This window comes from Myxine glutinosa, chromosome 11 (genome assembly GCF_964187855.1).
Source record: "Myxine glutinosa chromosome 11, kmMyxGlut1.1, whole genome shotgun sequence".
Lineage (NCBI taxonomy): Eukaryota > Metazoa > Chordata > Myxini > Myxiniformes > Myxinidae > Myxine > Myxine glutinosa.
The window spans coordinates 94,077,498-94,099,723 of record NC_136271.1 but is presented as its reverse complement, the minus strand read 5'-3'; the positions used below and the strand labels follow the sequence as shown (position 1 = coordinate 94,099,723).

Below are 22,226 nucleotides of genomic sequence, written 5' to 3'. Positions count from 1 at the left end.
GTTGTTTTCTCCGTAACCCCTTTCTTACTTTTTAAAGAGACACGTGTTTTTTTTTTTTTGTTTTTTTTTTTTTAAATACTGAATCGAGGCTCGTGAAAGAGCTGACAACCGCGAGGGAAAGACAGCACAGGGGGACCGCGAGGGAAAGACAGTACAGGGGGAAACATTCATTAAAACACATTCAACAAAAAGACATCCAGGAACAAAGTACAGGGGGACCACGAGGGAAAGACAGCACAGGGGGACCGCGAGGGAAAGACAGCACAGGGGGAAACATTCATTAAAACACATTCAACAAAAAGACATCCAGGAACACAGTACAGGGGGACCACGAGGGAAAGACAGTACAGGGGGAAACATTCATTAAAACACATTCAACAAAAAAACATCCAGGGACACAGCACAGGGGGACCACGAGGGAAAGCTTTGTAATGTGTTGATTATATAATATTGTTGCGAATATGGAATTTGGCCTCCATATCCGCTTGTAAATATTCCCCTATTTTCTCCAATACTCCCCAACTTTCCCCAATCCCCCATTCCCTAGTCCCATTGCATGTAAATAACAATCAGTAGAGCCGACCTTCCCCTTATTTCCCCATTAAATGTCGTGCCCAGGTCCACCGCACCACACGTAGACAACTTTCGGACATCTTCCTAGTTATTCTTAATCTATGTCAGTTAAGGCCTCGTTTCCATTAATTATGACTCTTCGTTGCACCAGAATGTGATTATATGGCATCAGTAGTGAGTTTAGGACCTTTCCCATACCTCCTCCCATCTTCTTCCCCAAACAACAACAATAACAACAACTACAACAACAATTACAACTACAACTACGACTACAACAACAGAGGGGCGGGGAGTGTGCGTCCTCACACCGGCTCGGTTACCCGCCATGACCATGCGCTCCACGGCGTTACCCCGAAGGGGCTGGCTGTCAGCTCCTCGTCAGGGGCGGAGCCAGTAACCCCCCCACGCACCCAATGAGAAGCAACGTGCCGATTCCATCTGGGGCGGAGCTAACGAGCCGAGGGCGTGTCACTCCCCGCCGGATATACGCGGCCCCGCGCCGGATGTGACGTCAGATGCGCCTCAGCTTGGAGAGAGAAGCCACCGCCACCCCCAGCGCGACGATACCTCCCCGCATCTTTGGACCGGACCGGACCGTACAGTACCCTGCTTTGAGCCAAGAGTGCACCTTGAGCCATCGCTATCTGCCTTTCCTAGCCATCAAACCCCCGTGTGAGTCAGCCGTTGTCCCGTTTGTCTGTCGTCTGTCCGGGGTTAATATAAGAGTGTGTCTAAGTGCCTGTCTTCCTGTAATATACCTCTAGCCCCTGTAATCTAACCTTTCCGTACGAATATAATTGAGAATCGAAACATTGGTGTCGTATTGTGTTATTGTAATCCAGCCGGGTGTCTTCTTTTTCTTATTGAGCCAGCATCGCGCGACTAGTCAACGTTCGGGCACAATCGGGTAACTTGTGCAGACGTGGTCATACCATAAAACCGCTCGGTAAATAACATCCAAGCCACGTCTGTAACAATTGGTGTCAGGAGTGGGATTCGAACCCGGGACTAAATTTATTAGGCCCAAATTGGTAACAAGTAGAATCGATTCGGAGCGCGTTTCCCGCGCGAAATTATAACGGCGAAATTTGAATTTGTTTTACGAAAATAAAAATAAAAACCGAATTTTGAAAGTCGCGCTATGGCGGGTCAAGACGGCTGGGGTCCGGTAAAGGAGAGTGAGGTAGGGTCGATCCAGGACCAAATTGAGGGACAAGAGGAGAGCGAAGCAGTGAGGGCGGCAGGTTCGCAAAATAGCGCCGTCACGCACGAAGTAGCAGACGCGCGAAATGGCGCCTCGCTGGTCACCGCGCCGGCGACCGTGACAGCGCCCCTGGTGGATTTGGACTTGTTTTTTTTGCAAATAAAGGCCCTTATGGCCCAGACTAACGAGCGAATGGAAAAGAATAGTGAGCAATTGGGAGACCAAATTAGAGGTTTGAAAAGCAGTATGGGGGTAATGGGGAACCGGATGGATGCTCAGAGTGAGCAAATGAGGGTTGATAGTGGGCGATTAGAGGGCCAAATGGGGGTAATGAGGGACGAAGCGAGGGGTACCAGTGAGGGGTTAGACAATAATTTTGAGGAGTTAGACAAGAAATTTGGGAAGTTAGACAATAATTTTGAGGGGTTAGACAACGGGATAAAAGAAGTGAAAAATGGGTTAACGGGGGTAGAAAACAGAATGGCCGCTCAAGAGAATCAAATGGAAGGGATGCAAAAGGGGTTAGAGGGGGTAGAAAATAGAATGGCTGCCCAGGAGAATCAGATAGAGGGAGTGAAAAATGGGTTAGAGGGGTTAGAAAACAGTATGGAAGGCAAATTGAGGGACATGAGGGACCAAGCGGAAAGGGAAGTTAAACAAATGGAGCAGCAGATAGAGGGGGTCAGAATGGGGGTAGAAACCAAACTGGATGCTCACAGGGAGGAAATGGAGCAGATGAGGGTGGCATCTGGGCAGGAGATGCAAGTGATGGGAGAGGAGATCAGAAGAGGAGTGAGTGAGGAGGTCGGAGGAGTGCGCGAGGAGGTGAGGCACTGTAAGGAGCGCATGGAGAAAGAGGTGAGAAAGGGGACTGTAAAATTGCAAGGTGGTATAGAGGAGTTGACGCTGGGAGTAGAACAACTGACAGTGGGACAAAAGGAGTTGGGGGACCAGGTAAAGAAGAACACAGCGGTAATAGAGGGTTTAAAATCGACACAGAAGGAGATGAAAAAGGACGTAGGGGTAATTAAAAAAGAGTGTCAGACGGTACATGAGGACCTGACGAGGAAAATGGACAAGGTGGTAGAGGTAATGGAGGTTAAAGAGCGGGAGGTGCGGGAGCACATAGAAAAAAATAAAGTGGAGTTAGAGGAAGAACTTAAAGGGGCGCACGAGGAAATGAAGGAGGTGAAGCAGAAATTAGAAGAAGTGGAAGAGGGGGTGAGCGAAATTAAAAAGCGACGGAGAGAGGATAAGAAAGAGATAAAAGAGGAGGTAAAAGAATTGGTCCAGAGTCTGTGTTCGGATCGTGATGATGTGCTCATTAACCGGATGAGGGATTCGCAGGTGATGGAGGAGAAGCGAAGAGAAAGAGGACCCGGTGTAAGTGGTGACCAATATGGTCGTGCGTATGATGCGCCAGGTGATTTAATAAGCTTGGGGGTCGAGATAGACCCGGATGTTCGTGAGAGGCCAAGAGTGAGGTGTATGGCTGGTCCGGAGGGTATGGAACGAGAGGTGCGAGGTGTGGGTGAGCAAGGTTGTGGTGGTATGGAATGGGTAGCGGGTTGCGGAGGTGTGACCCATGCATCGACACCAACAGGGGTAGTTGTTGGAGGGACCGGGGAGGCACGAGAGCCCCTTGGGGGTAGTGTACTGTGGGGGCCCGGCCGGTTCGGCCCCGCGCTGACCCCGCAAGGGGCGACGCACGGGGTCCGGCAGGCGGGCAACGACTCACATACGAGGTGGTCCCACAAGGTCCCACTCGCGCCGTATGACGGCAAGAGTGATCTACGCGCGTACCTGGCGCAGTTCGACTGTGTGTGTAAGGGCAACGGTTGGGGTGAGGACGAAGGTGGAGTACACCTGGTGGCCGCATTGCACGGCGCGGCGGCGGAGGTGCTGACGGCATTACCAGCGGGTGCTCTCACCCTGCCAGCCCTCCGCGACGCCCTAATTAATCGATTCGGCATAGAACAGCAGAGCGAGCTTGTTAAAGCTCAGCTCGCGCTGCGAAAACGCAAGCCCCAGGAAGCCATCGGGGAACTTGCCCACGACATTCGCCGCGCAGTGGGGATCGCACATGCTAGCATGGCAGCGGATTCCCGGGAAAGCCTGGCGCTGGACCATTTTATCCAGGCCCTCCCGGATATTGAGCTCCGGCAACAGCTCGCCATGTGGCGCCCGCAGACTCTGAGCCAGGCGGCTGACGCTGCGGCCCGTTGGGAAGCAGCGAGGCCCCTAGCCCGAGGGGGCGAGCGTCTCGCAATGGCGGTCCGCCAGGTGGGACCCCCGATGGAGGGCGGACCCCTTAGGGGACCCGCCCCCGACGTGGGTCCTGACCTGGCGGGCATGGTCCGGAGGCTGGTGGACCAGCGCCTGGCGGGACCTGGACCATGGCAGGCGGCCCCGGAGGTGGCCCGCGGTGGACCACGAGCGGGTAATCCAATTCGGACCTACAGGGGGGGGAATTTGGAATTCCGGAGGCAAGCACCTTATCAGGTGAGGTGCTATACCTGCAACCGCCTGGGTCACCTGGCGCGGCACTGTCGAAACGCGCGCCGGGATGATCCCCGGCAGTTGAGGTCCTCAACTCCGCCCAGGGGGGAGCGGGTTAGCCGACCCCAGACACCCCCCCGCCAGACCCCGGGAAACTAGAAGGTGTCGGGCACGTAGGGCGGTGTTCGGCAGCAGAGGATGGAGGAGAGCCCTCATTGACGTGACAGGTCATTTATTGTGGCCAAATTGGAACCGGTAGCCTGACAATTAGATGCAAAATTGCCGGCGTGGGGGTAGATGCCGTAGTGGACACAGGAGCTAGCGCCACGATCATCAGCCCTGTGGTCCTTGATTCGAGCGCAGGTGGCTGGGATAAGATCCAGCGCCTGCAAAATTATAGTTTGCAGCTTGCTACCGGGGTAACGGCCCCGATCATAGGGCGTGGTTCTGTGACCCTCAAGTTAGGGTCGGTAAGGAGGGAGATAGATGTTTGGGTGGCGGAGGTGTGCGACCCATGTTTAATAGGGTTGGACCTGTTGACTGCCAGCGGTTGTAAAATCGACTTGTGCCGGGGGATCCTGCAGGTGGGAGTAGAAGAGCTGCCGTTAGGGGGAGTGAGCACGGCCGAGAGAGCGGAGCTGGAGGCTTCCGAGGCCGTGACCATCCCCCCAAGGGCCGAGGCGATAGTGCCGGCCCGGTGGGCAGCTCGCCCAACATGGCAGGAGTCCTGCGGCCTGGTCGAACCGGTGGCAGCGCAGTCCATACCGGGTTTAATCGTGGGCCGCACCCTTGTGAAAACGGACGGACCGGTAGTGGCCGTCCGAGTAATAAATATGAGTACAGAACCACGCACTATAGTAAGGGGCACGAGGGTAGCTGGCTGCACCCCAGTTGAGGAAGTCGCGACAGTGAGGGGCGAGAACGTCCAGCCGAGCCGACCCCGGGGGGAGCCTTCAATAACAAGTAGGAATTGGCCCGATCCCATTTGCGAGATGGTAAATCGTAGCAGCGTAGAGTTGGGAGGTACCCAGAGGGAGGCCTTACACAAACTGGTTGGGTCCCATTTGGACCTCTTCTCCCTGTCCACCGAGGATATTGGACGTACGGGCCTGGTGAAACATCAGATCCACACCGGTGAGGCCCGGCCTATTCGTCAGGCCGCCCGACGGCTCCCTTGGAGCAAGAGGGCGGAAGCTGACGAGCAGGTTGCAAAAATGCTCGACGCAGGTGTGATCGAGCCCTCGGGAAGTCCTTGGATGTCACCTGTTGTGCTGGTCAAAAAGAAGGATGGGACCACGCGGTTCTGCGTGGACTATCGCCAGCTAAACAACGTGACACTCAAGGACTCATATCCCCTGCCAAGGATTGATGACACCCTCGATGCCGTTGCGGGCTCAAATTGGTTCACAACTTTGGACCTCAAGAGTGGGTATTGGCAGGTGGAGATGGATAGGGCAGGGAAGGAGAAAACGGCATTTTCCACAGGTAAGGGACTGTATCAGTTTACTGTGATGCCGTTTGGTTTGTGTAACGCCCCCGCCACCTTTGAGAGATTAATGGAGCATGTACTAGGCGGCATGCCATGGCAATCATGCCTGGTGTACCTGGATGACGTCCTGGTACATGCCCAAACGTTCCCCCAGGCAGTAGCTAATTTGGACCAGGTGTTCGGGTGCCTCAGACAGGCAGGGTTGAAGCTGAACCCGAGTAAGTGCACTTTGTTTGCAAGAGAGGTGGCCTATCTAGGTCACGTGATTGGCCGCGAGGGGGTAAAAACAGACCCAGACAAAATTAAAGCGGTAGAGGAGTGGCCCGCACCACGTACCATCAAAGAGGTGCGGGGATTTTTGGGACTCTGCTCCTACTACCGGCGCTTTGTGGCGAAATTTGCGGAGTTGGCCCGTCCCCTCCACCGGCTTACGGAGAAGGGGACGCGATTTAATTGGACACGGGAGTGCCACGAGGCCTTCCAAAAATTGAAGGGGTGTCTAACATCCGCACCCCTTCTAGCTTACCCCACTAGTGACGGGACATTTACCCTGGACACGGATGCGAGCCAGGAAGGATTGGGCGCAGTTTTGTCTCAGACACAGGAGGGCGTGGAGAGAGTGATTGGTTATTATAGTCGGGCCTTAAGTAGGCCCGAGAGAAATTATTGCGTCACTCGCAAAGAGTTATTGGCTATGCTGGCTGCCATGAACCATTTCCACCCGTACTTGTACGGGCGGAAATTTTTGGTTAGAACTGACCATTCCTCCTTGCAATGGCTCCTTCGGTTCAAGGAACCGGAGGGCCAAATTGCAAGGTGGTTGGAAAAGTTGCAGCAGTACGATTTTGATGTGGCCCATAGGGCCGGGAAGGCCCATGGTAATGCGGACGCACTCTCTCGGCGTCCTTGTCTGGGAGAAAACTGCAAATTTTGTGCGAGACACGAGGAGAGGGAACAATTGGGCGATTCGGACCCGACCCTCGTTGTCCGGGCAACCCGGGTGAGAGGGCCAATTTTGCCACTAACCGCGGACGAGGAATTTGGAGAGTTGGCTTGGAGCACGGCCCAGCAGGAGGATCCTGTTCTGGGGCCGGTGTTCCAATGGGTCAAATTGGGGCAAAGACCAAAGGGGGAAGAGGTCACCCCCCTCGGGGCGCAGACAAAGGCATATTGGGCTCAGTGGCAGACCCTGGAATTGAAAGGCAACATCTTGTATCGCAAGTGGGTGGAGGTTCCCTCTGATAGAACTTCCTGGCTGGTGATAGTCCCTGACAAATTCAAGAACGTCATATTGCAACAGGTGCATGGTACCCGCTCCGGCGGCCATTTGGGCAGGACAAAGACAATATCTCGGGTCCGCCGGAGGTTCTATTGGGTGAATATGGGGCGCGACATACAGGACTGGTGTCGGAGATGCGACGCCTGTTCTGCCAAAAAGGGACCAGCACGGAGGATGAGGGCCCCCCTTCAATTACATCAGGTGGGGGCCCCCCTTGAGCGGGTGGCTATGGATATTCTAGGACCGCTGCCCCGCACCCGCCAAGGTAATAAGTACATCCTCGTTGTAATGGACTATTTCACCAAGTGGCCGGAGGCCTACGCCCTCCCCAACCAAGAAGCAGGGGTGGTAGCGCAGGCCTTCGTGGAAGGATTTGTGTGCCGGCATGGGATTCCACAGGAGTTGCACACCGACCAGGGACGAAATTTTGAGAGCAAATTGCTAAAAGATGTGTGCAGTCTCCTGTCAATTCGAAAAACCAGGACAACGCCTTTAAGACCTCAATCTGACGGGATGGTGGAAAGATTCAACCGAACTCTAATCCAACAACTGGCACTGTTCACCACCACCCGTCAGGATGACTGGGACGAACATCTCCCTTATCTGCTCATGGCCTACCGAACCAGCCAGCACGGGGCCACCGCATGCAGTCCAGCGTTGCTTATGTATGGGCGGGAGTTACGGGCTCCCGCCGACTTGCTATGCGGTCCCGTGCCAGACACAGTGGTTAACCCGCCGAGGGAGGGGTACGCACGTCACCTAGAGGAAGGCATGGAGCTAGTCCATGCCTTCGCTCGCCGCCAACTCCATCTGGCGGGGGAAAAGATGAAGCGCAGGTACGACGACCGGAGCCAGGGGAGTCAATACGCTCCGGGGATGAAGATTTGGTTCTTTAATCCCCGGAGGCGGAAGGGAAGGTGCCCAAAACTCACCTCCCCCTGGCAAGGCCCAGGAGTCGTCCTGTCGCAAATCTGTGACGTGGTCATTAAGATCAAAATGGGGCCACGAGCCCTCCCTCGGATCGTCCACGCCGACCGGATAAGACCTTACACCGGCGAGCAGGCGCCCCCGTGGATTGCCTCGGCTTTAGATGCCGAGGCGGGACCCAGTACCTCTGAATAAGGGGGGCTTATTAGTGCCAGAGGACTGGGGGATTGAGGAGCGATGTGCCCGGTGGGTAAGAGTGGCATCCCTGCCACCCTGCCCAGTGGGGGCAAAGGAGCAATAGCTTATGGGGTTGATGGCAGTGGAAACTAGCCCGGGTGGGTTAGGTTATTAGTAGGGATCTAGAAGAGATTGACATTAGGTAACGTTAAGTTTAGTTAGTGACTGATACCTGTAGTGGGGACGCAGGTAGATTAGTGTGGATGATAATGACGTGGGAGCGCAATAGTTTAAAGGGACGACTGGGAAGCGCAAGTTTCAGAAGGGAGTAGTTAGCTGAGATGATGCTGTGTGTGTGAGGATTGAACAAGTGTGATTGCACAGGTGTGCAACTGGACAGGTGTGTGGAGCAGTGTATGAGTAGTGAGTGTTGTGGATCAGCGCGAATGCGCTTGGGGAGAGAAGGGTGCAGGTGGCACCAGGTGTGAGAGCACAGGTGTGCAGGTACAGGTGTGTGGAGAGAGTTGGAGTGAGTGGTACGGAGTGGTGTGCATGGTGCGAAGGTGTGGATGGGGGAAGAGTGGACCCCCTTTCACGAGTACCCGGGGCGGGTAGTGTAAGTGTTAGGTAGAGGGTGCAGGTAAATTGTGGTTGGATATTGGCATTTGTGGTGCGGTTGCAGAATGGTGTTGTGAATGGGTGCATTAGTGTTGTGGAAATGGCTGGGCGTGTAGCCTGTTAGTGCGTGTAGTTGGTTGGGCACTCCACCACTGTGAGGATGTCGGCCAGGTGAGGCCGCAGGTGGGCTCTGGGAGCCGGTAGAGTTGTGGATGGAGCCCGAGGATCCGGAGGACGGACCCGGGTAGCCCAGTGCCAGAGAGGGCACCGAGTGGGGAGAGTGCCAGAGGGCCTTCCCCAGGTAGTTAGGTTAGGGTGAGGAGCAGGTAAGCTCGGAGGCAACTGCAGTGGTGGAGGTGTGCAGGTGGGTAGACCCACTGGGAGAGGTACACGCCACAGCCCAGAAATTGTGCGAGGGCACCGGGAGATGAATCGGGGGAGTGAGACCCCAAATTGAAAAGCACCACAGTTTGGCCAATGGGAGTTGGTTTTTAGAACCCATAGTGTAAGAGGGCCAATGGGTTGGCCGGAGAAAGACCCCGGGTAGTGTAAAGTTGTTAAAGTCATTTAGGAAATAGTTAGGATTGATGAACCTGTCGCACCATACGCAGCCACTTACCTGAGGTGATGATGATGACTCCACACCTGTGTTTTCTTTGTTGTGTTGCAGAAATGAGAATTGCTGTTGGATTTGTGAGACGCATCACGACGTGGATGAGACATTGGGGTGATTCCATCTCTCCCTCCCTAGGAGGGACTGATGATGAATTGGTGATGGCAAATTTTGATGTTGAGTTGGAGATGGCAAATTTTGATGAGAGTTGAAAATGGCAAATTTGATTGGTTAGGAGGGAGAGAAGACGAATTTGGTATATGGGAGGAACGGGGAAGACAGTAGGGATGTTTGTTGATTTGTAAAGTAGATGTTTATGGGTAGTGTTGTGTTGTGTGGACACAGTAAGGGGTAAGGGAGGGGCCATGTAGGTTACCTGGTGGGGGGGGGGGGGGGGCGTACGATAGGAACGTACCTGTCTCACCTGGTTCCCATGTGCCCCCAGTGTGCATCACCTTACATTGCGTGCACTTTTGCGCCCTTACCACCTTACTCACTTGTTTCTTCTTTTGTCTCCCACCTCCGAGGATCTGGCTTTGGGGTAGAGAGAGAGGAGAGAGAGGTGCTGGCTGCGCAGTTGTGGGCCTGCACTTTCGCTGTTTGCTGCCGGGATCGATACACCATATGGACCGCAATGTTTGTGGCCACCCACAATGGACCGCAGTTCGTTTGCGGCCAAGCACCACCCGGGGATGGACCTATGGATCAACGTGGCACCTATGCCATACAGGTGAACCACTAATAGTTAACACCACCAAGTGCACCACAAGAAGAGCAAGAGACACCTGCAGGGTTAGGGGTTGTCGAATTTATTTTTATTCCAATGAACAATGGTGACTGCACCGATTGGTGGTGGGGTGGTGCTTTTGATGCTGGGAAAGGGTGCTCTGCACGTTATTAAAGGCCGTCGGCCACAGAGCACTCGTGGGTTGGTGTATCGATGTTGGCAAGCGCGCTCTCTCTATGCATAACATCTGCATGTGTTCCTCCAAAGACAGGTCCTGGATCGTAGTGTAGATATCAGCGTAATCTTGTAAATAATGCTCCCTACCGGCTGTATGTTTAGTTTGAGAATTCTTTCCGGATTCGGTTATCCTGTGGGTGTGTTTCTGTGAGGAGAAGGGTGCAACGTCGCAGGGGGACATATTTACTCATTTGTGAATATCTGTAAAACTGTCGCACTCAGGGTAGAGTTAATAGTAGAGGGAACTACATTGCGTGCCACACTAAAGTAGGTAAAAATTTATCGGGTCGGGACGCCCCGAGGGTAGAGAAGGGTGCAATGTTGCGAATATGGAATTTGGCCTCCATATCCGCTTGTAAATATTCCCCTATTTTCTCCAATACTCCCCAACTTTCCCCAATCCCCCATTCCCTAGTCCCATTGCATGTAAATAACAATCAGTAGAGCCGACCTTCCCCTTATTCCCCCATTAAATGTCGTGCCCAGGTCCACCGCACCACACGTAGACAACTTTCGGACATCTTCCTAGTTATTCTTAATCTATGTCAGTTAAGGCCTCGTTTCCATTAATTATGACTCTTCGTTGCACCAGAATGTGATTATATGGCATCAGTAGTGAGTTTAGGACCTTTCCCATACCTCCTCCCATCTTCTTCCCCAAACAACAACAATAACAACAACTACAACAACAATTACAACTACAACTACGACTACAACAACAGAGGGGCGGGGAGTGTGCGTCCTCACACCGGCTCGGTTACCCGCCATGATCATGCGCTCCACGGCGTTACCCCGAAGGGGCTGGCTGTCAGCTCCTCGTCAGGGGCGGAGCCAGTAACCCCCCCACGCACCCAATGAGAAGCAACGTGCCGATTCCATCTGGGGCGGAGCTAACGAGCCGAGGGCGTGTCACTCCCCGCCGGATATACGCGGCCCCGCGCCGGATGTGACGTCAGATGCGCCTCAGCTTGGAGAGAGAATCCACCGCCACCCCCAGCGCGACGATACCTCCCCGCATCTTTGGACCGGACCGGACCGTACAGTACCCTGCTTTGAGCCAAGAGTGCACCTTGAGCCATCGCTATCTGCCTTTCCTAGCCATCAAACCCCCGTGTGAGTCAGCCGTTGTCCCGTTTGTCTGTCGTCTGTCCGGGGTTAATATAAGAGTGTGTCTAAGTGCCTGTCTTCCTGTAATATACCTCTAGCCCCTGTAATCTAACCTTTCCGTACGAATATAATTGAGAATCGAAACATTGGTGTCGTATTGTGTTATTGTAATCCAGCCGGGTGTCTTCTTTTTCTTATTGAGCCAGCATCGCGCGACTAGTCAACGTTCGGGCACAATCGGGTAACTTGTGCAGACGTGGTCATACCATAAAACCGCTCGGTAAATAACATCCAAGCCACGTCTGTAACAATATACATTCAGATGTGCTCTGTTTCGTTGCCAAAGTAATGGCATCCAACAATGATATATATGTAATGTTGTTAGTAGGGGACCAAGTCCATAAGAGACTGGGTCTCCCTCCTATTGCTATTAGACTTCTTCAGGGACCAAGTCTATAAGAGACTGGGTCTCCTTTTGTTATTGGACTTATTATTATTATTATTATTATTATTATTATTCTTTCCACCGAAATTTATGTAAGCTGTAGCGTCGGCACTGTTCCTCTGATCAAGTTGAAACTTTCCATGAATGTTGGGGCCAATGGGAATTGATGCTGTATTTTTTTTCTCGAATTTTGAGTTTGCAATCACCATGGCAACCAGGTTTGGATTAAAGCGAAAATTTAAAAATCTTCTTCTCTGAAGCCGCAAATGCTATCGATTTGATTATTGTCAGGTTATGATCGACTACACATGGTACAAAAAAGTTGTATAAGATGACGTCATCGGTGAAGTGGTTTGGTGGGCTACGTTGAGGTAAAAAAAAAATTCTCCGATTAACACAACATTTTTGTGGCATCGACGCATCAATAAGAACTTGAATAAGAATGTTTTTTTTGATTGGGTCTGGCAATGAAAAAAAAAAAAAATTGATAATGTCAGGTCACATGACAAGGCGGCTATATTGGATTTTTTTTTTTTTTTTTTTTTTTTTTTTTTTTGTATACACAAAGAATTAAGTTAAGCACCCCCCCGTTTTTTTACAACCTCGCACATTACAAGTTTGTTGTCGTCAAAACAGTGTAATATACCCATGATATTGCTATATTTTCTGGAGAAGTGATATTATGGTCACATAAAAACATAACAATCATGCCGTTTTCAATATTTTATTCTGAATAATTTAAGGTGAAATTTTTTGGGAATTTTAGGCATATTTTCACCTCAATTTAAGTATGGAGCTATAGGTCCATCACGGACAGTGTGGATGACGTTTATGTTTTCTAACGTACAGTCATTGTTCTGAGAAGACCTCTAGCGATCTTTGCGTCAATAACGTGTGTAGGACCCACGTGATCGGATCACTGACTCAACCAATCACTTTTTTTCACTTTGATCACTCAATTTCATCAATGGATAATTGCTAATGTCATACCAATCATTATTTGATCTCACATACCTTAGAATATATGCCAATGTATACATATACACAAAGAATATATATTAGGGGGTGCTTACCTTAATTCGTTGTGTAGGGGTGCTTAACTTAATTCTTTGTGTATATACAAGATCGAGGCTCGTGAAAGAGCGAACATTAATCACACAAAAAGACAAACCGACACATAAAACATATAACATCGGGAGCGGTAGACAAGATGGGGAGAGAGGGGGAAGGACACAAACACAACATTTGAGAGCAGGGACCGAGAGACATGGAGACATCGAGAGATCTGAGAGAGGGCGAGGGCTTTGGGGGGGGGGGGGCATTGGAAGGGGGCGGTGGGAGAGGTATAAAACATATGGACACTGCCAGGACTTCCAGGAAAGAAGTTGGAATTTCAAACAAGGTGGATCTGGGGTGAATTAGCGGGGGTAGAAAAGATCAAGGTTTTGGATGGGGGAAGATAAGAGATGGTGGTGAACAGCTGTTTTAAAGACCTGGACGGATGAGTGGGATTGAAGAGAGTGAGGGAGTTTGTTCCAGAGGCGGGAGAAAAGAGGAATGAAAGAGTGAAGGTGAGCAGAGAGCCGAGATTTCGGCAGTTTAACCATCAGAGGGTTGCTGGCAGCTATTGTGCGACCTGTAGGAATATTTGGGGGACAGAGCACAGAGAGAGCTGGGGGTGCAAGGCCGGAGAGGAGTCGCTAGAAGACAGAAAGACCACCTACCTGCCTGCGGTGAGTGAGTGAAAGGCCCTCAGAGATAGCTTCATCGCGGGAGATTCCAATAATTCTGAAAGCTTTGGTTTCAACAGCGTGAAGCCGAGCTAGGTGTGAGGCAGGAGCACCGGCCCATAGGGGAGAACAGTATTCCATTGAGCTGCGGATGAAAGCCTTGTATGTGGTGAGGAGCTCAGGTGTGCCGAGGAAGGACTTCGCACGACGGAGGATGCCCAGTCGGCGACTGGCTTTGGAGGCCAGCTTGGAAATATGGTTTTCCCAAGAAAGATCATGGCAGATAATGAGACCCAAAAGCTTGAGCGACAGAACTTCTTGGAGAGGATTGTTGAGAAAGTAGATGGGAGGGTTGTCCAGTCGATCTTTTCGGAGAGACATAGTAAGAGTGTGAGATTTGTCGGGATTGAAAGACATGTTCCACTTGTTTGACCAGTCTGTGATTTTGTCCAAGTCTTCAGAGAGTGAGGAGGCTGCAGACTGCCGATCTGAGGGAAGAGGAATGGAGCGGCAGAGAGTGGAGTCATCAGCAAAGAGATAGAGAGGATTTTCAAGAGAGTCAGAGAGATCATTGATGAAGACCAGAAAAAGCACGGGGCCCAGAACACTGCCTTGGGGAACTCCAGCCTGAACAGGAAGAGGAGATGAGAGAAACCCATTCAGGGCCACACGTTGACGACGCCTAGAGAGGAAGTCCGCCAGCCATGCGTGGAGATTTCCATGGATACCAAAGGAGGAGAGTTTGGTGAGCAGAGCGGGGTGCCAGACCGTGTCGAAGGCACGTGATATGTCGAGGGAGACAGCTCTAATTTCCTGTTTGGCATTGAGGACCTCCATCCATTGTTGAGACAGCAGAAGCAGCATGTCCAGAGTAGAGTGACCTGGTCTGAAACCAAATTGATGATCAGAGATCAAGCCATTGGAGAAGAGGAAAGATTTCATATCCGAAGCAATGATGGATTCCATGACTTTGCTGATAATTGGGAGAAGGCTGATTGGTCTGTAGTTGCTAGGATCTGTTTTTGCAACTTTTTTGTGCATAGCGGTGATGTTGGCTGATTTCCAAGCAGATGGCAGTTGACCTTGAGCAAAAGAGAGGGTGAAGAGAACAGAGAGAGGGTGAGATAGAGCGGCAGAGCAGGATTTTAGGACCCGTGGGCTGATGCCGTCGGGTCCAGTTGCAGAATCAGAGTCGAGGGTTGACAGAAACCTTTCCACCATGTCAGGAGGAAAGGACACGGAGTCCAGGAGCAGCAGGGTACGACTGGGTATGGTGGGTACAGAGAGGGATGGGTTTGGGACACAAGATTTAGAGGCAAACACAGAGTTGAGGCTTTTTCACGTGCGGAGTCAGCTGTGTAGCCGTTTGAGGTAAGGGTGGGGATGGAGGGGGAACAAACACCAGAAACGGATTTGACCAGACGCCACCAGGATTTGGAAGAGGGAGACAGATAAGAGAGTTCGGTCTTGAGAACGGAGAGATATTGTTTCCTGGCTCTCCTGAGGGTGGACACACACTTGTTTCGGGCTTTGTGAAAGGAAATGAGATTTCCTTCCGTTGGATTTGCTTTCCAGGAGACGAAGGCAAGTTGTTTCTGGGCAACAGCCTCACCTCAAGAATCCATGTACCATGGACGGGAGGAAGGGTATGACAACTGAAGACGAGATGGGATAAATCTGTGCATGAGAGAGAGCAATTTACTTTGGAAGAATTCCCAGGATGAGTTGATGTCAGAGGTGGTAGAGATGGGAGACCAGTCCAGATGATTGATGGCTGCTTGAAGACCGTGCCAGTTGGCCTGAGTGAAATGCCAGACTCGTCGACGCTGAGCAGGCTCCCTGAGGATGGTCAGAGAGATGTCCACTTTAACAAGGACATGATCAGATGATCCGATTGGAGCAGAAGAAGAGCAGCAGACATTTTCAGGGAAGTTAGTCATAACCAAGTCCAGAAGAGAAGATGTTCCGTTGACTGAGATCCGGGTCGGGAAATTGACAGATTGTGTCAGTCCCAGTGAGTCGCAGAAGTCCTTTGCTGAGGAGCCATGGCTGGTGAGAGAGGTACCCACACCCAGCCAACTGGCATGATGACAGTTGAAATCACCACATATGAGGAAGAGAGAGTTGGGATGAGTAGATAGAAGTTGGTCCATATTATCAGACAGCGAGATGTAGATGGAGTCATCACTGTTTGGTGGACGGTACAACACACATATGAACAAGAGGTGGGAGCGAAGGGGAAGCCGTAGCCAGAGGTATTCCTGGGGGTGAGGTGGAGAGAGTGCAGTGCAGGGCGAGTGAGGAAGAGAGTTTTTGATAAAGATAGCAACCCCACCTCCAGGACGAGGCTCAGGTCTATCATACCGGAGGAGGGAGTAGCCCGGGAGAGATACTAAGGAATCAGAGACATCATAAAGGAGGAAAGTTTCTGTTAAGCAGATCACGTCTGGTTTGACAGAAGCAACCTGTATGGAGAGATTAGTTAAGTTTGAACGAAGGCCCCGGATGTTTGAGGTCCATACCGTTAATGAAGAGGAAGGGGGAGCATCAGATACAGAACAGGGGGGAGGAGGGGTAGGGTAAGATGTGGAAGAGGTGGAAGAGGTAGGGAGAGCTGTTGAAGGTGTGTCAGAGATTTCAGAATAGCTCGGAGAAAGGGAAGGATGGGGCGGACAAAAGGTTTGATGGTGATTGGGTGAGGCACAATGAGGTGTTATTTGAGGAGGGGGAAGAGCGAGGCAGAAGGTTGGGGGAGATGGAGGTGAGAGTTGGAAGGGGGAAGAAGCGGGGAGGACGCTTTGAGGAGGGGGAGTGAGAGGGGGGAAATTGAGAAGCAATGAGGGTGGGGAGATTTGAAGGGGAGGGGTGAGGGGGGAGTTTGGGAGGGAAGGGACAAGGGGAGGGATTTGAAAGGGATGGGATATGGGGGAGATTTTGAGGGGAGGGGTGAGGGAGGAGTCTAGGAGGGGAGGGGGAGGGGGCGTCTTGGCGGGGAGGGGTGAGGGGGTAGTTTAGGAGGGAGGGGGCAAGGGGGGAGATTTGAAAGGGATGGGTGATGGGGAAGATTTGGAGGGGAGGGGTGATGGGGAAGATTTGGAGGGGAGGGGTTATGGGGAAGATTTGCAGGGGAGGGGTGAGATTGGATTTTAGAAAGTGTACGATTTATGGGAAACGAACATTTATTGCAAAATGAGTTTCTTGTGACCTTCGAGTTAAAAATACGTTTAAGGACGCTGGATGGAGGATGGAGTGCAGGAGAGTTTAGGGAATGTAGAAAAAAGGCACTATAGGAGATGGATATTTTTTTGGGGATGAATTGATTTTTTTTTTTTTTTTTTTTTTTTTTTTTTGTATACAAGATCGAGGCTCGTGAAAGAGCGAAAATTAATCACACAGAAAGACAAACAGACACATAAAACAAATAACATCGGGAGCGGTAGACAAGATGGGGAGAGAGGGGGAAGGACACAAACACAACATTTGAGAGCAGGGACCGAGAGACATGGAGACATCGAGAGATCTGTGGGAGGGAGAGGGCTTTGGGGGGGAGGCATGTGAAGGGGGGAGGCATGTGAAGGGGGGGAGGCATGTGAAGGGGGGGGGGTGGGAGAGGTATAAACATATGGACACTGCCAGGATTTCCAGGAAATAAGTTGGAATTTCAAACAAGGTGGATCTGGGGTGAATTAGTGGGGGTAGAAAAGATCAAGGTTATGGATGGGGGAAGATAAGAGATGGTGGTGAACAGCTGTTTTAAAGACCTGGAGGGAGGAGAGGGATTGAAGGGAGTGTGGGAGTTTGTTCCACAGGCGGGAGAAAAGAGGAATGAAAGAGTGAAGGTGAGCAGAGAGCCGAGATTTCGGCAGTTTAACCATCAGAGGGTTGCTGGCAGATCTTGTGCGACCTGTAGGAATATTTGGGGGACAGAGCACGGAGAGAGCTGGGGGAGCAAGGCCGGAGAGGAGTCGGTAGAAGACAGAAAGACCACCTACCTGCCTGCGGTGAGTGAGTGAAAGGCCCTCAGAGATAGCTTCATCGCGGGAGATTCCAATGATTTTGAAAGCTTTGGATTCAACAGCGTGAAGCCGAGCCAGGTGTGAGGCAGGAGCACCAGCCCATAGGGGAGAACAGTATTCCATTGAGCTGCGGATGAAAGCCTTGTATGTGGTGAGGAGCTCAGGTGTGCCGAGGAAGGACTTCGCACGACGGAGGATGCCCAGTCGGCGACTGGCTTTGGAGGCCAGCTTGGAAATGTGGTTTTCCCAAGAAAGATCATGGCAGATAGTGAGACCCAAAAGCTTGAGTGACAGAACTTCTTGGAGAGGATTGTTGAGAAAGTAGATGGGAGGGTTGTCCAGTCGATCTTTCCGGAGAGACATAGTAAGAGAGTGAGATTTGGCAGGATTGAAAGACATGTTCCACTTGTTTGACCAGTCTGTGATTTTGTCCAGGTCTTCAGAGAGTGAGGAGGCTGCAGACTGCCTATCTGAGGGAAGAGGAATGGAGCGGCAGAGAGTGGAGTCATCAGCAAAGAGATAGAGAGGATTTTCCAGAGAGTCAGAGAGATCATTGATAAAGACCAGAAAAAGCACAGGGCCCAGCACACTTCCTTGGGGAACTCCAGCCTGAACAGGAAGGGGAGATGAGAGAAATCCATTCAGGGCCACACGTTGACTACGACCAGAGAGGAAGTCCGCAAGCCATGCATGGAGATTTCCATGGATACCATAGGAGGAGAGTTTGGTGAGCAGAGCTGGGTGCCAGACCGTATCAAAGGCCCTTGATATGTCAAGGGAGACAGCTCTGATTTCCTGTTTGGCATTCAGGACCTCCATCCATTGTTGAGACAGCAGAAGCAGCATGTCCAGAGTAGAGTGACCTGGTCTGAAACCAAATTGATGATCAGAGATCAAGCCATTGGAGAAGAGGAAAGATTTCATATCCGAAGCAATGATGGATTCCATGACTTTGCTGATAATTGGGAGCAGGCTGATTGGTCTGTAGTTGCAAGGATCTGTTTTTGCACCTTTTTTGTGTAAAGCGGTAATGTTAGCTGATTTCCAGGATGCTGGCAGATGACCTTGAGCAAAAGATAGGGTGAAAAGAACAGAGAGAGGGTGAGATAGAGCGGCAGAGCAGGATTTTAGGACCCGTGGGCTGATGCCGTCTGGTCCAGTTGCAGAATCAGAGTCGAGGTTTGACAAAAACTCCTCCACCTTGTCAGGAGAGAAGGACACAGAGTCCAGGAGCATTTGGGTTCGACTGGGAAAGGTGGGAACAGAGAGAGATGGGTTTGGGACTAAGGATTTCGAGGCGAACACAGAGTTGAGGCATTCGGCTTTGTCACGTGCGATGTCAACTGTGTGGCCATTTGAGGTGAGGGAGGGGATGGAGGGGGAACAAACACCAGAAACGGATTTGACCAGACGCCACCAGGATTTGGAGGAAGGAGACAGGTTTGAGAGTTCATTCTTGAGTGAGGAGAGATAGTGCTTCCTGGCACTCCTGAGGGTAGACACACACTTGTTCCGAGCTTGGTGGAAGGAACTGAGATTTCCTTCAGTTGGATTAGCCTTCCAAGAGGCAAAGGCAAGTTGTTTCAGGGCAACAGCCTCACCACAAGATTCAGTGTACCTTTTTGGTGATTTGGTGAGCAAGTCGAAAGCAGCCTTTTAAAGAAGAAGAAGAAAAAGGTGTTATAAAATATGACGGAATACATAACTTGAGGGGAAAGTGTAAACATTGAAGGTTAATAACAGTGAAAACTATCTGGGGAAATGGGGGAGAAACACGTGGTCAAAGAACGAACGAACGAATAAGAATGAATAAACGAATGAGAACAGAGAAGGAAATGTTTTTTTTTTTGTTTTTTTTGAGTTGAGATTTACACAAGGAAGTAGGCTATGGGTGAAAAGACTGGGAATACAGAGAACGAAAGTTATTGGATCACAAACGATGGACCGCTGAGAGAAAAACAAAGCCTCAAGGTTGTACAGTGTACACTGTACAAGGCCTCAAGACACGACACGAATTAACACGATTTTCAATACAGGTATGAAAGATTTGCACCGAAAAATCTTCCTTGGGACACAATATACGTACACACACCATAAAATAAATACAGTTTTAACGAAAATACAAATGGGAACAATCACTTAACTTCGATTTCAAATCGTTCGCGACGCGGCAAAGGCCTTGCTCGCGACACGGCAAACAGACGATCAATTTATGAAAGATAAACACCGAGAAACAACCAAAGTTGCACACAATAACTTCACACACCGAAAGATAAATACAGTTTCGACAAAATACAATTGTGAACAGACTTAACTTCGAAAAACGTGGAGACCGTGTGGAGCTTCGAAAATCCCTCCCACCGTCTCCGAGATCTCGCGAGCAATATTTGCTCTCGAGCAAATGGATTTCATGAAAACCTTTAAAATGCATATCCGCCTTCATTTATCGATCGATTGAGTTGAAACTTGGACCACTTCTCGTATGCCACTTAACCTGATGTATATCCTCTGGATGACATCATAGGTCACGTGACATGGCGGCCATATTGGATTTATGAAAATCTTTGAAACACATTGCTCCTTCATTTTTCGATCTATTGAGTTGAAACCTGGACCACTTATAGTATGCCAATTGAGTTAATGTATATCCTAAGGATGACGTCATAGGTCACATGACATGGTGGCCATATTTGATTTCATGAAAAACCTCTATAATGCACCTCCTTCATTTTTCTATCGATTCAGTTCAAACTTTACATTATCGGGTCTGGTCTGCCATTGTCAAGGACCTTGTCGCACACTTGTCCAATCAGAATGGGGCCTAGTAGTCCCCGGAACATCACTGCTCACAGTTTTTATTTGTTTAATGTTTTGACAGATATCACTCTGCAGTGGCTACTCCAGCATTGCCCTGACAGCCGAAGATGAGTCGCAGCTGTATGGTGGCCTGCTTTCTTTTTGAGTTTACGAGATGGACACATTGCAACATGTGATAAACTTCACGAAGAAATTGATTGTATCTGACCGAAGCACCCAAGAGTCGGTCGGTCGGTCTGTTTGGCATGCGATGATAAAGCTTCTCGAAGGTTCGATGACCTCACTTGGCTGTCCATAATGTATGGCTTGTAGCATGTCCATAATGACATGCATAGGTGTTTTCTTTTTTTTCTCTAAAATTACCCGTTTTTACAACCCCACTAAATCCTTCACCCCTCATCCCAAAAGGTTAGATTCATTTTTTTGTTCTGAAATCCTCTGATCTTGAAATCTGGTGCCTATATTGCCTTGACCAGCCTTTTTGAAATGCCCAAGTATGCAAAGCAGGAATCTGGGATGGAAAGGACAATAGGAAGACTATGTTTAAGGGGTTAGTGGAAATCCCAATACTTCCTTACTCTGTACCTCATTCCCTTAGAAAAACCTATTAATGTTAAATATACTGATATGAGAGCTACAGTCAATGTCTTACTTCAAAACCTTGCATTTGCATTCCACTTTGTTTAATTCCCTCTTTTTGCAAGAAGGTTTTGCACCGAGATGAGCTTTATTTTGTGCTTATTCAAATAAGATGAAAATCAATGTTTTTAACCTGAAAGATTGAGGGCTGTTCACCTTATTTCTTTGAGATGGTGTCGCAATAAATGTAATGCACACGAATCATGGAATTTCTGATTCTGATGTACCAAACATACTTTGTTACAGAGCGTTAGCGCTGCTGAAGCAGTTTCTTGGCAAGGGTTATCGTGGGTTGTTTGCCATTACCTTCCCAGCAGTTAGGGTAGTGATTTGGAATTCTGCCAGAGTGCCAGCGAGAGCTCGCCTACTGTTTGCAAAGGACACATTGGGATATTTAACATCCACCAAATAATGCCCTCAGACACGGCATATAGTTTAACGTCCATCAGAGGTGTGGCACACCCAGTGATGAATCACCCTGATTGTGAATCACCTGAAGGACCGTTTATAGCTGTGTCGGGATTCAAATCCAGGCTAGACGGCTTAGAGGTGAGTGTGCATACCTCTTGGACATCATGCTATCCCGTTGCTTTTGTCCTCTAATTTATTTTGCCTTATAATTCCTGCCATGTGCTTATGGAGTAGCGAGCCGCCGAATCACCATGAAGCCAAATGGCTTAACCACTTGACGTTGGTTTTTACGGCTTAGCCCATCGGGCAAAGCCGTCGAGATCAGTGTTTGTCCATCCGTATGTATGTATGTATGTATGTATGTATGTATGTATGTATGTCCCCTCAAACGTATACCAATCAGAGCTGAGGATTTGGTCACATGACAGGGTGATGTGATTAAGTCTGATGTCATTACGGCGGCACGGCCGCTGACTCCCCACACTCCACCATTTTGATTCCAATTTCGTTCAGGCCGAACATATCGTCGAACCTGTCATATATCACAATCGCCATGCTCTACCTTCACGTTTTTCATTCAGTGTGAAACACAAACAAACCGATTGTTAAAATGACCATCAAATATCGAAAGCATCGGCGTTACGTCTCTTCCAACAATACGGTACGTATAGGCCTTAGGCTTCATGCCTCGCCTTCAGACCACCTCGGACAAATTAAG

At 50.1% G+C, this 22,226-nt stretch overlaps 1 protein-coding gene across 1 annotated transcript in view; it reads left to right on the top strand.

Annotated features, from left to right (window-relative positions):
* The window catches only part of LOC137437093 (ADP-ribosylation factor-like protein 8B-A), a 64,446-nt gene extending 43,146 nt beyond the window's left edge, over positions 1-21,300 (top strand). The window contains exon 7 of the mRNA XM_068131458.2: positions 20,520-21,300. Within this exon, the coding sequence (XP_067987559.1) occupies positions 20,520-20,569 (50 nt within the window). The 3' untranslated portion in view covers positions 20,570-21,300. The remainder of the gene's footprint in view (positions 1-20,519) is intronic.
* Positions 21,301-22,226: the final 926 nt, after the last annotated feature.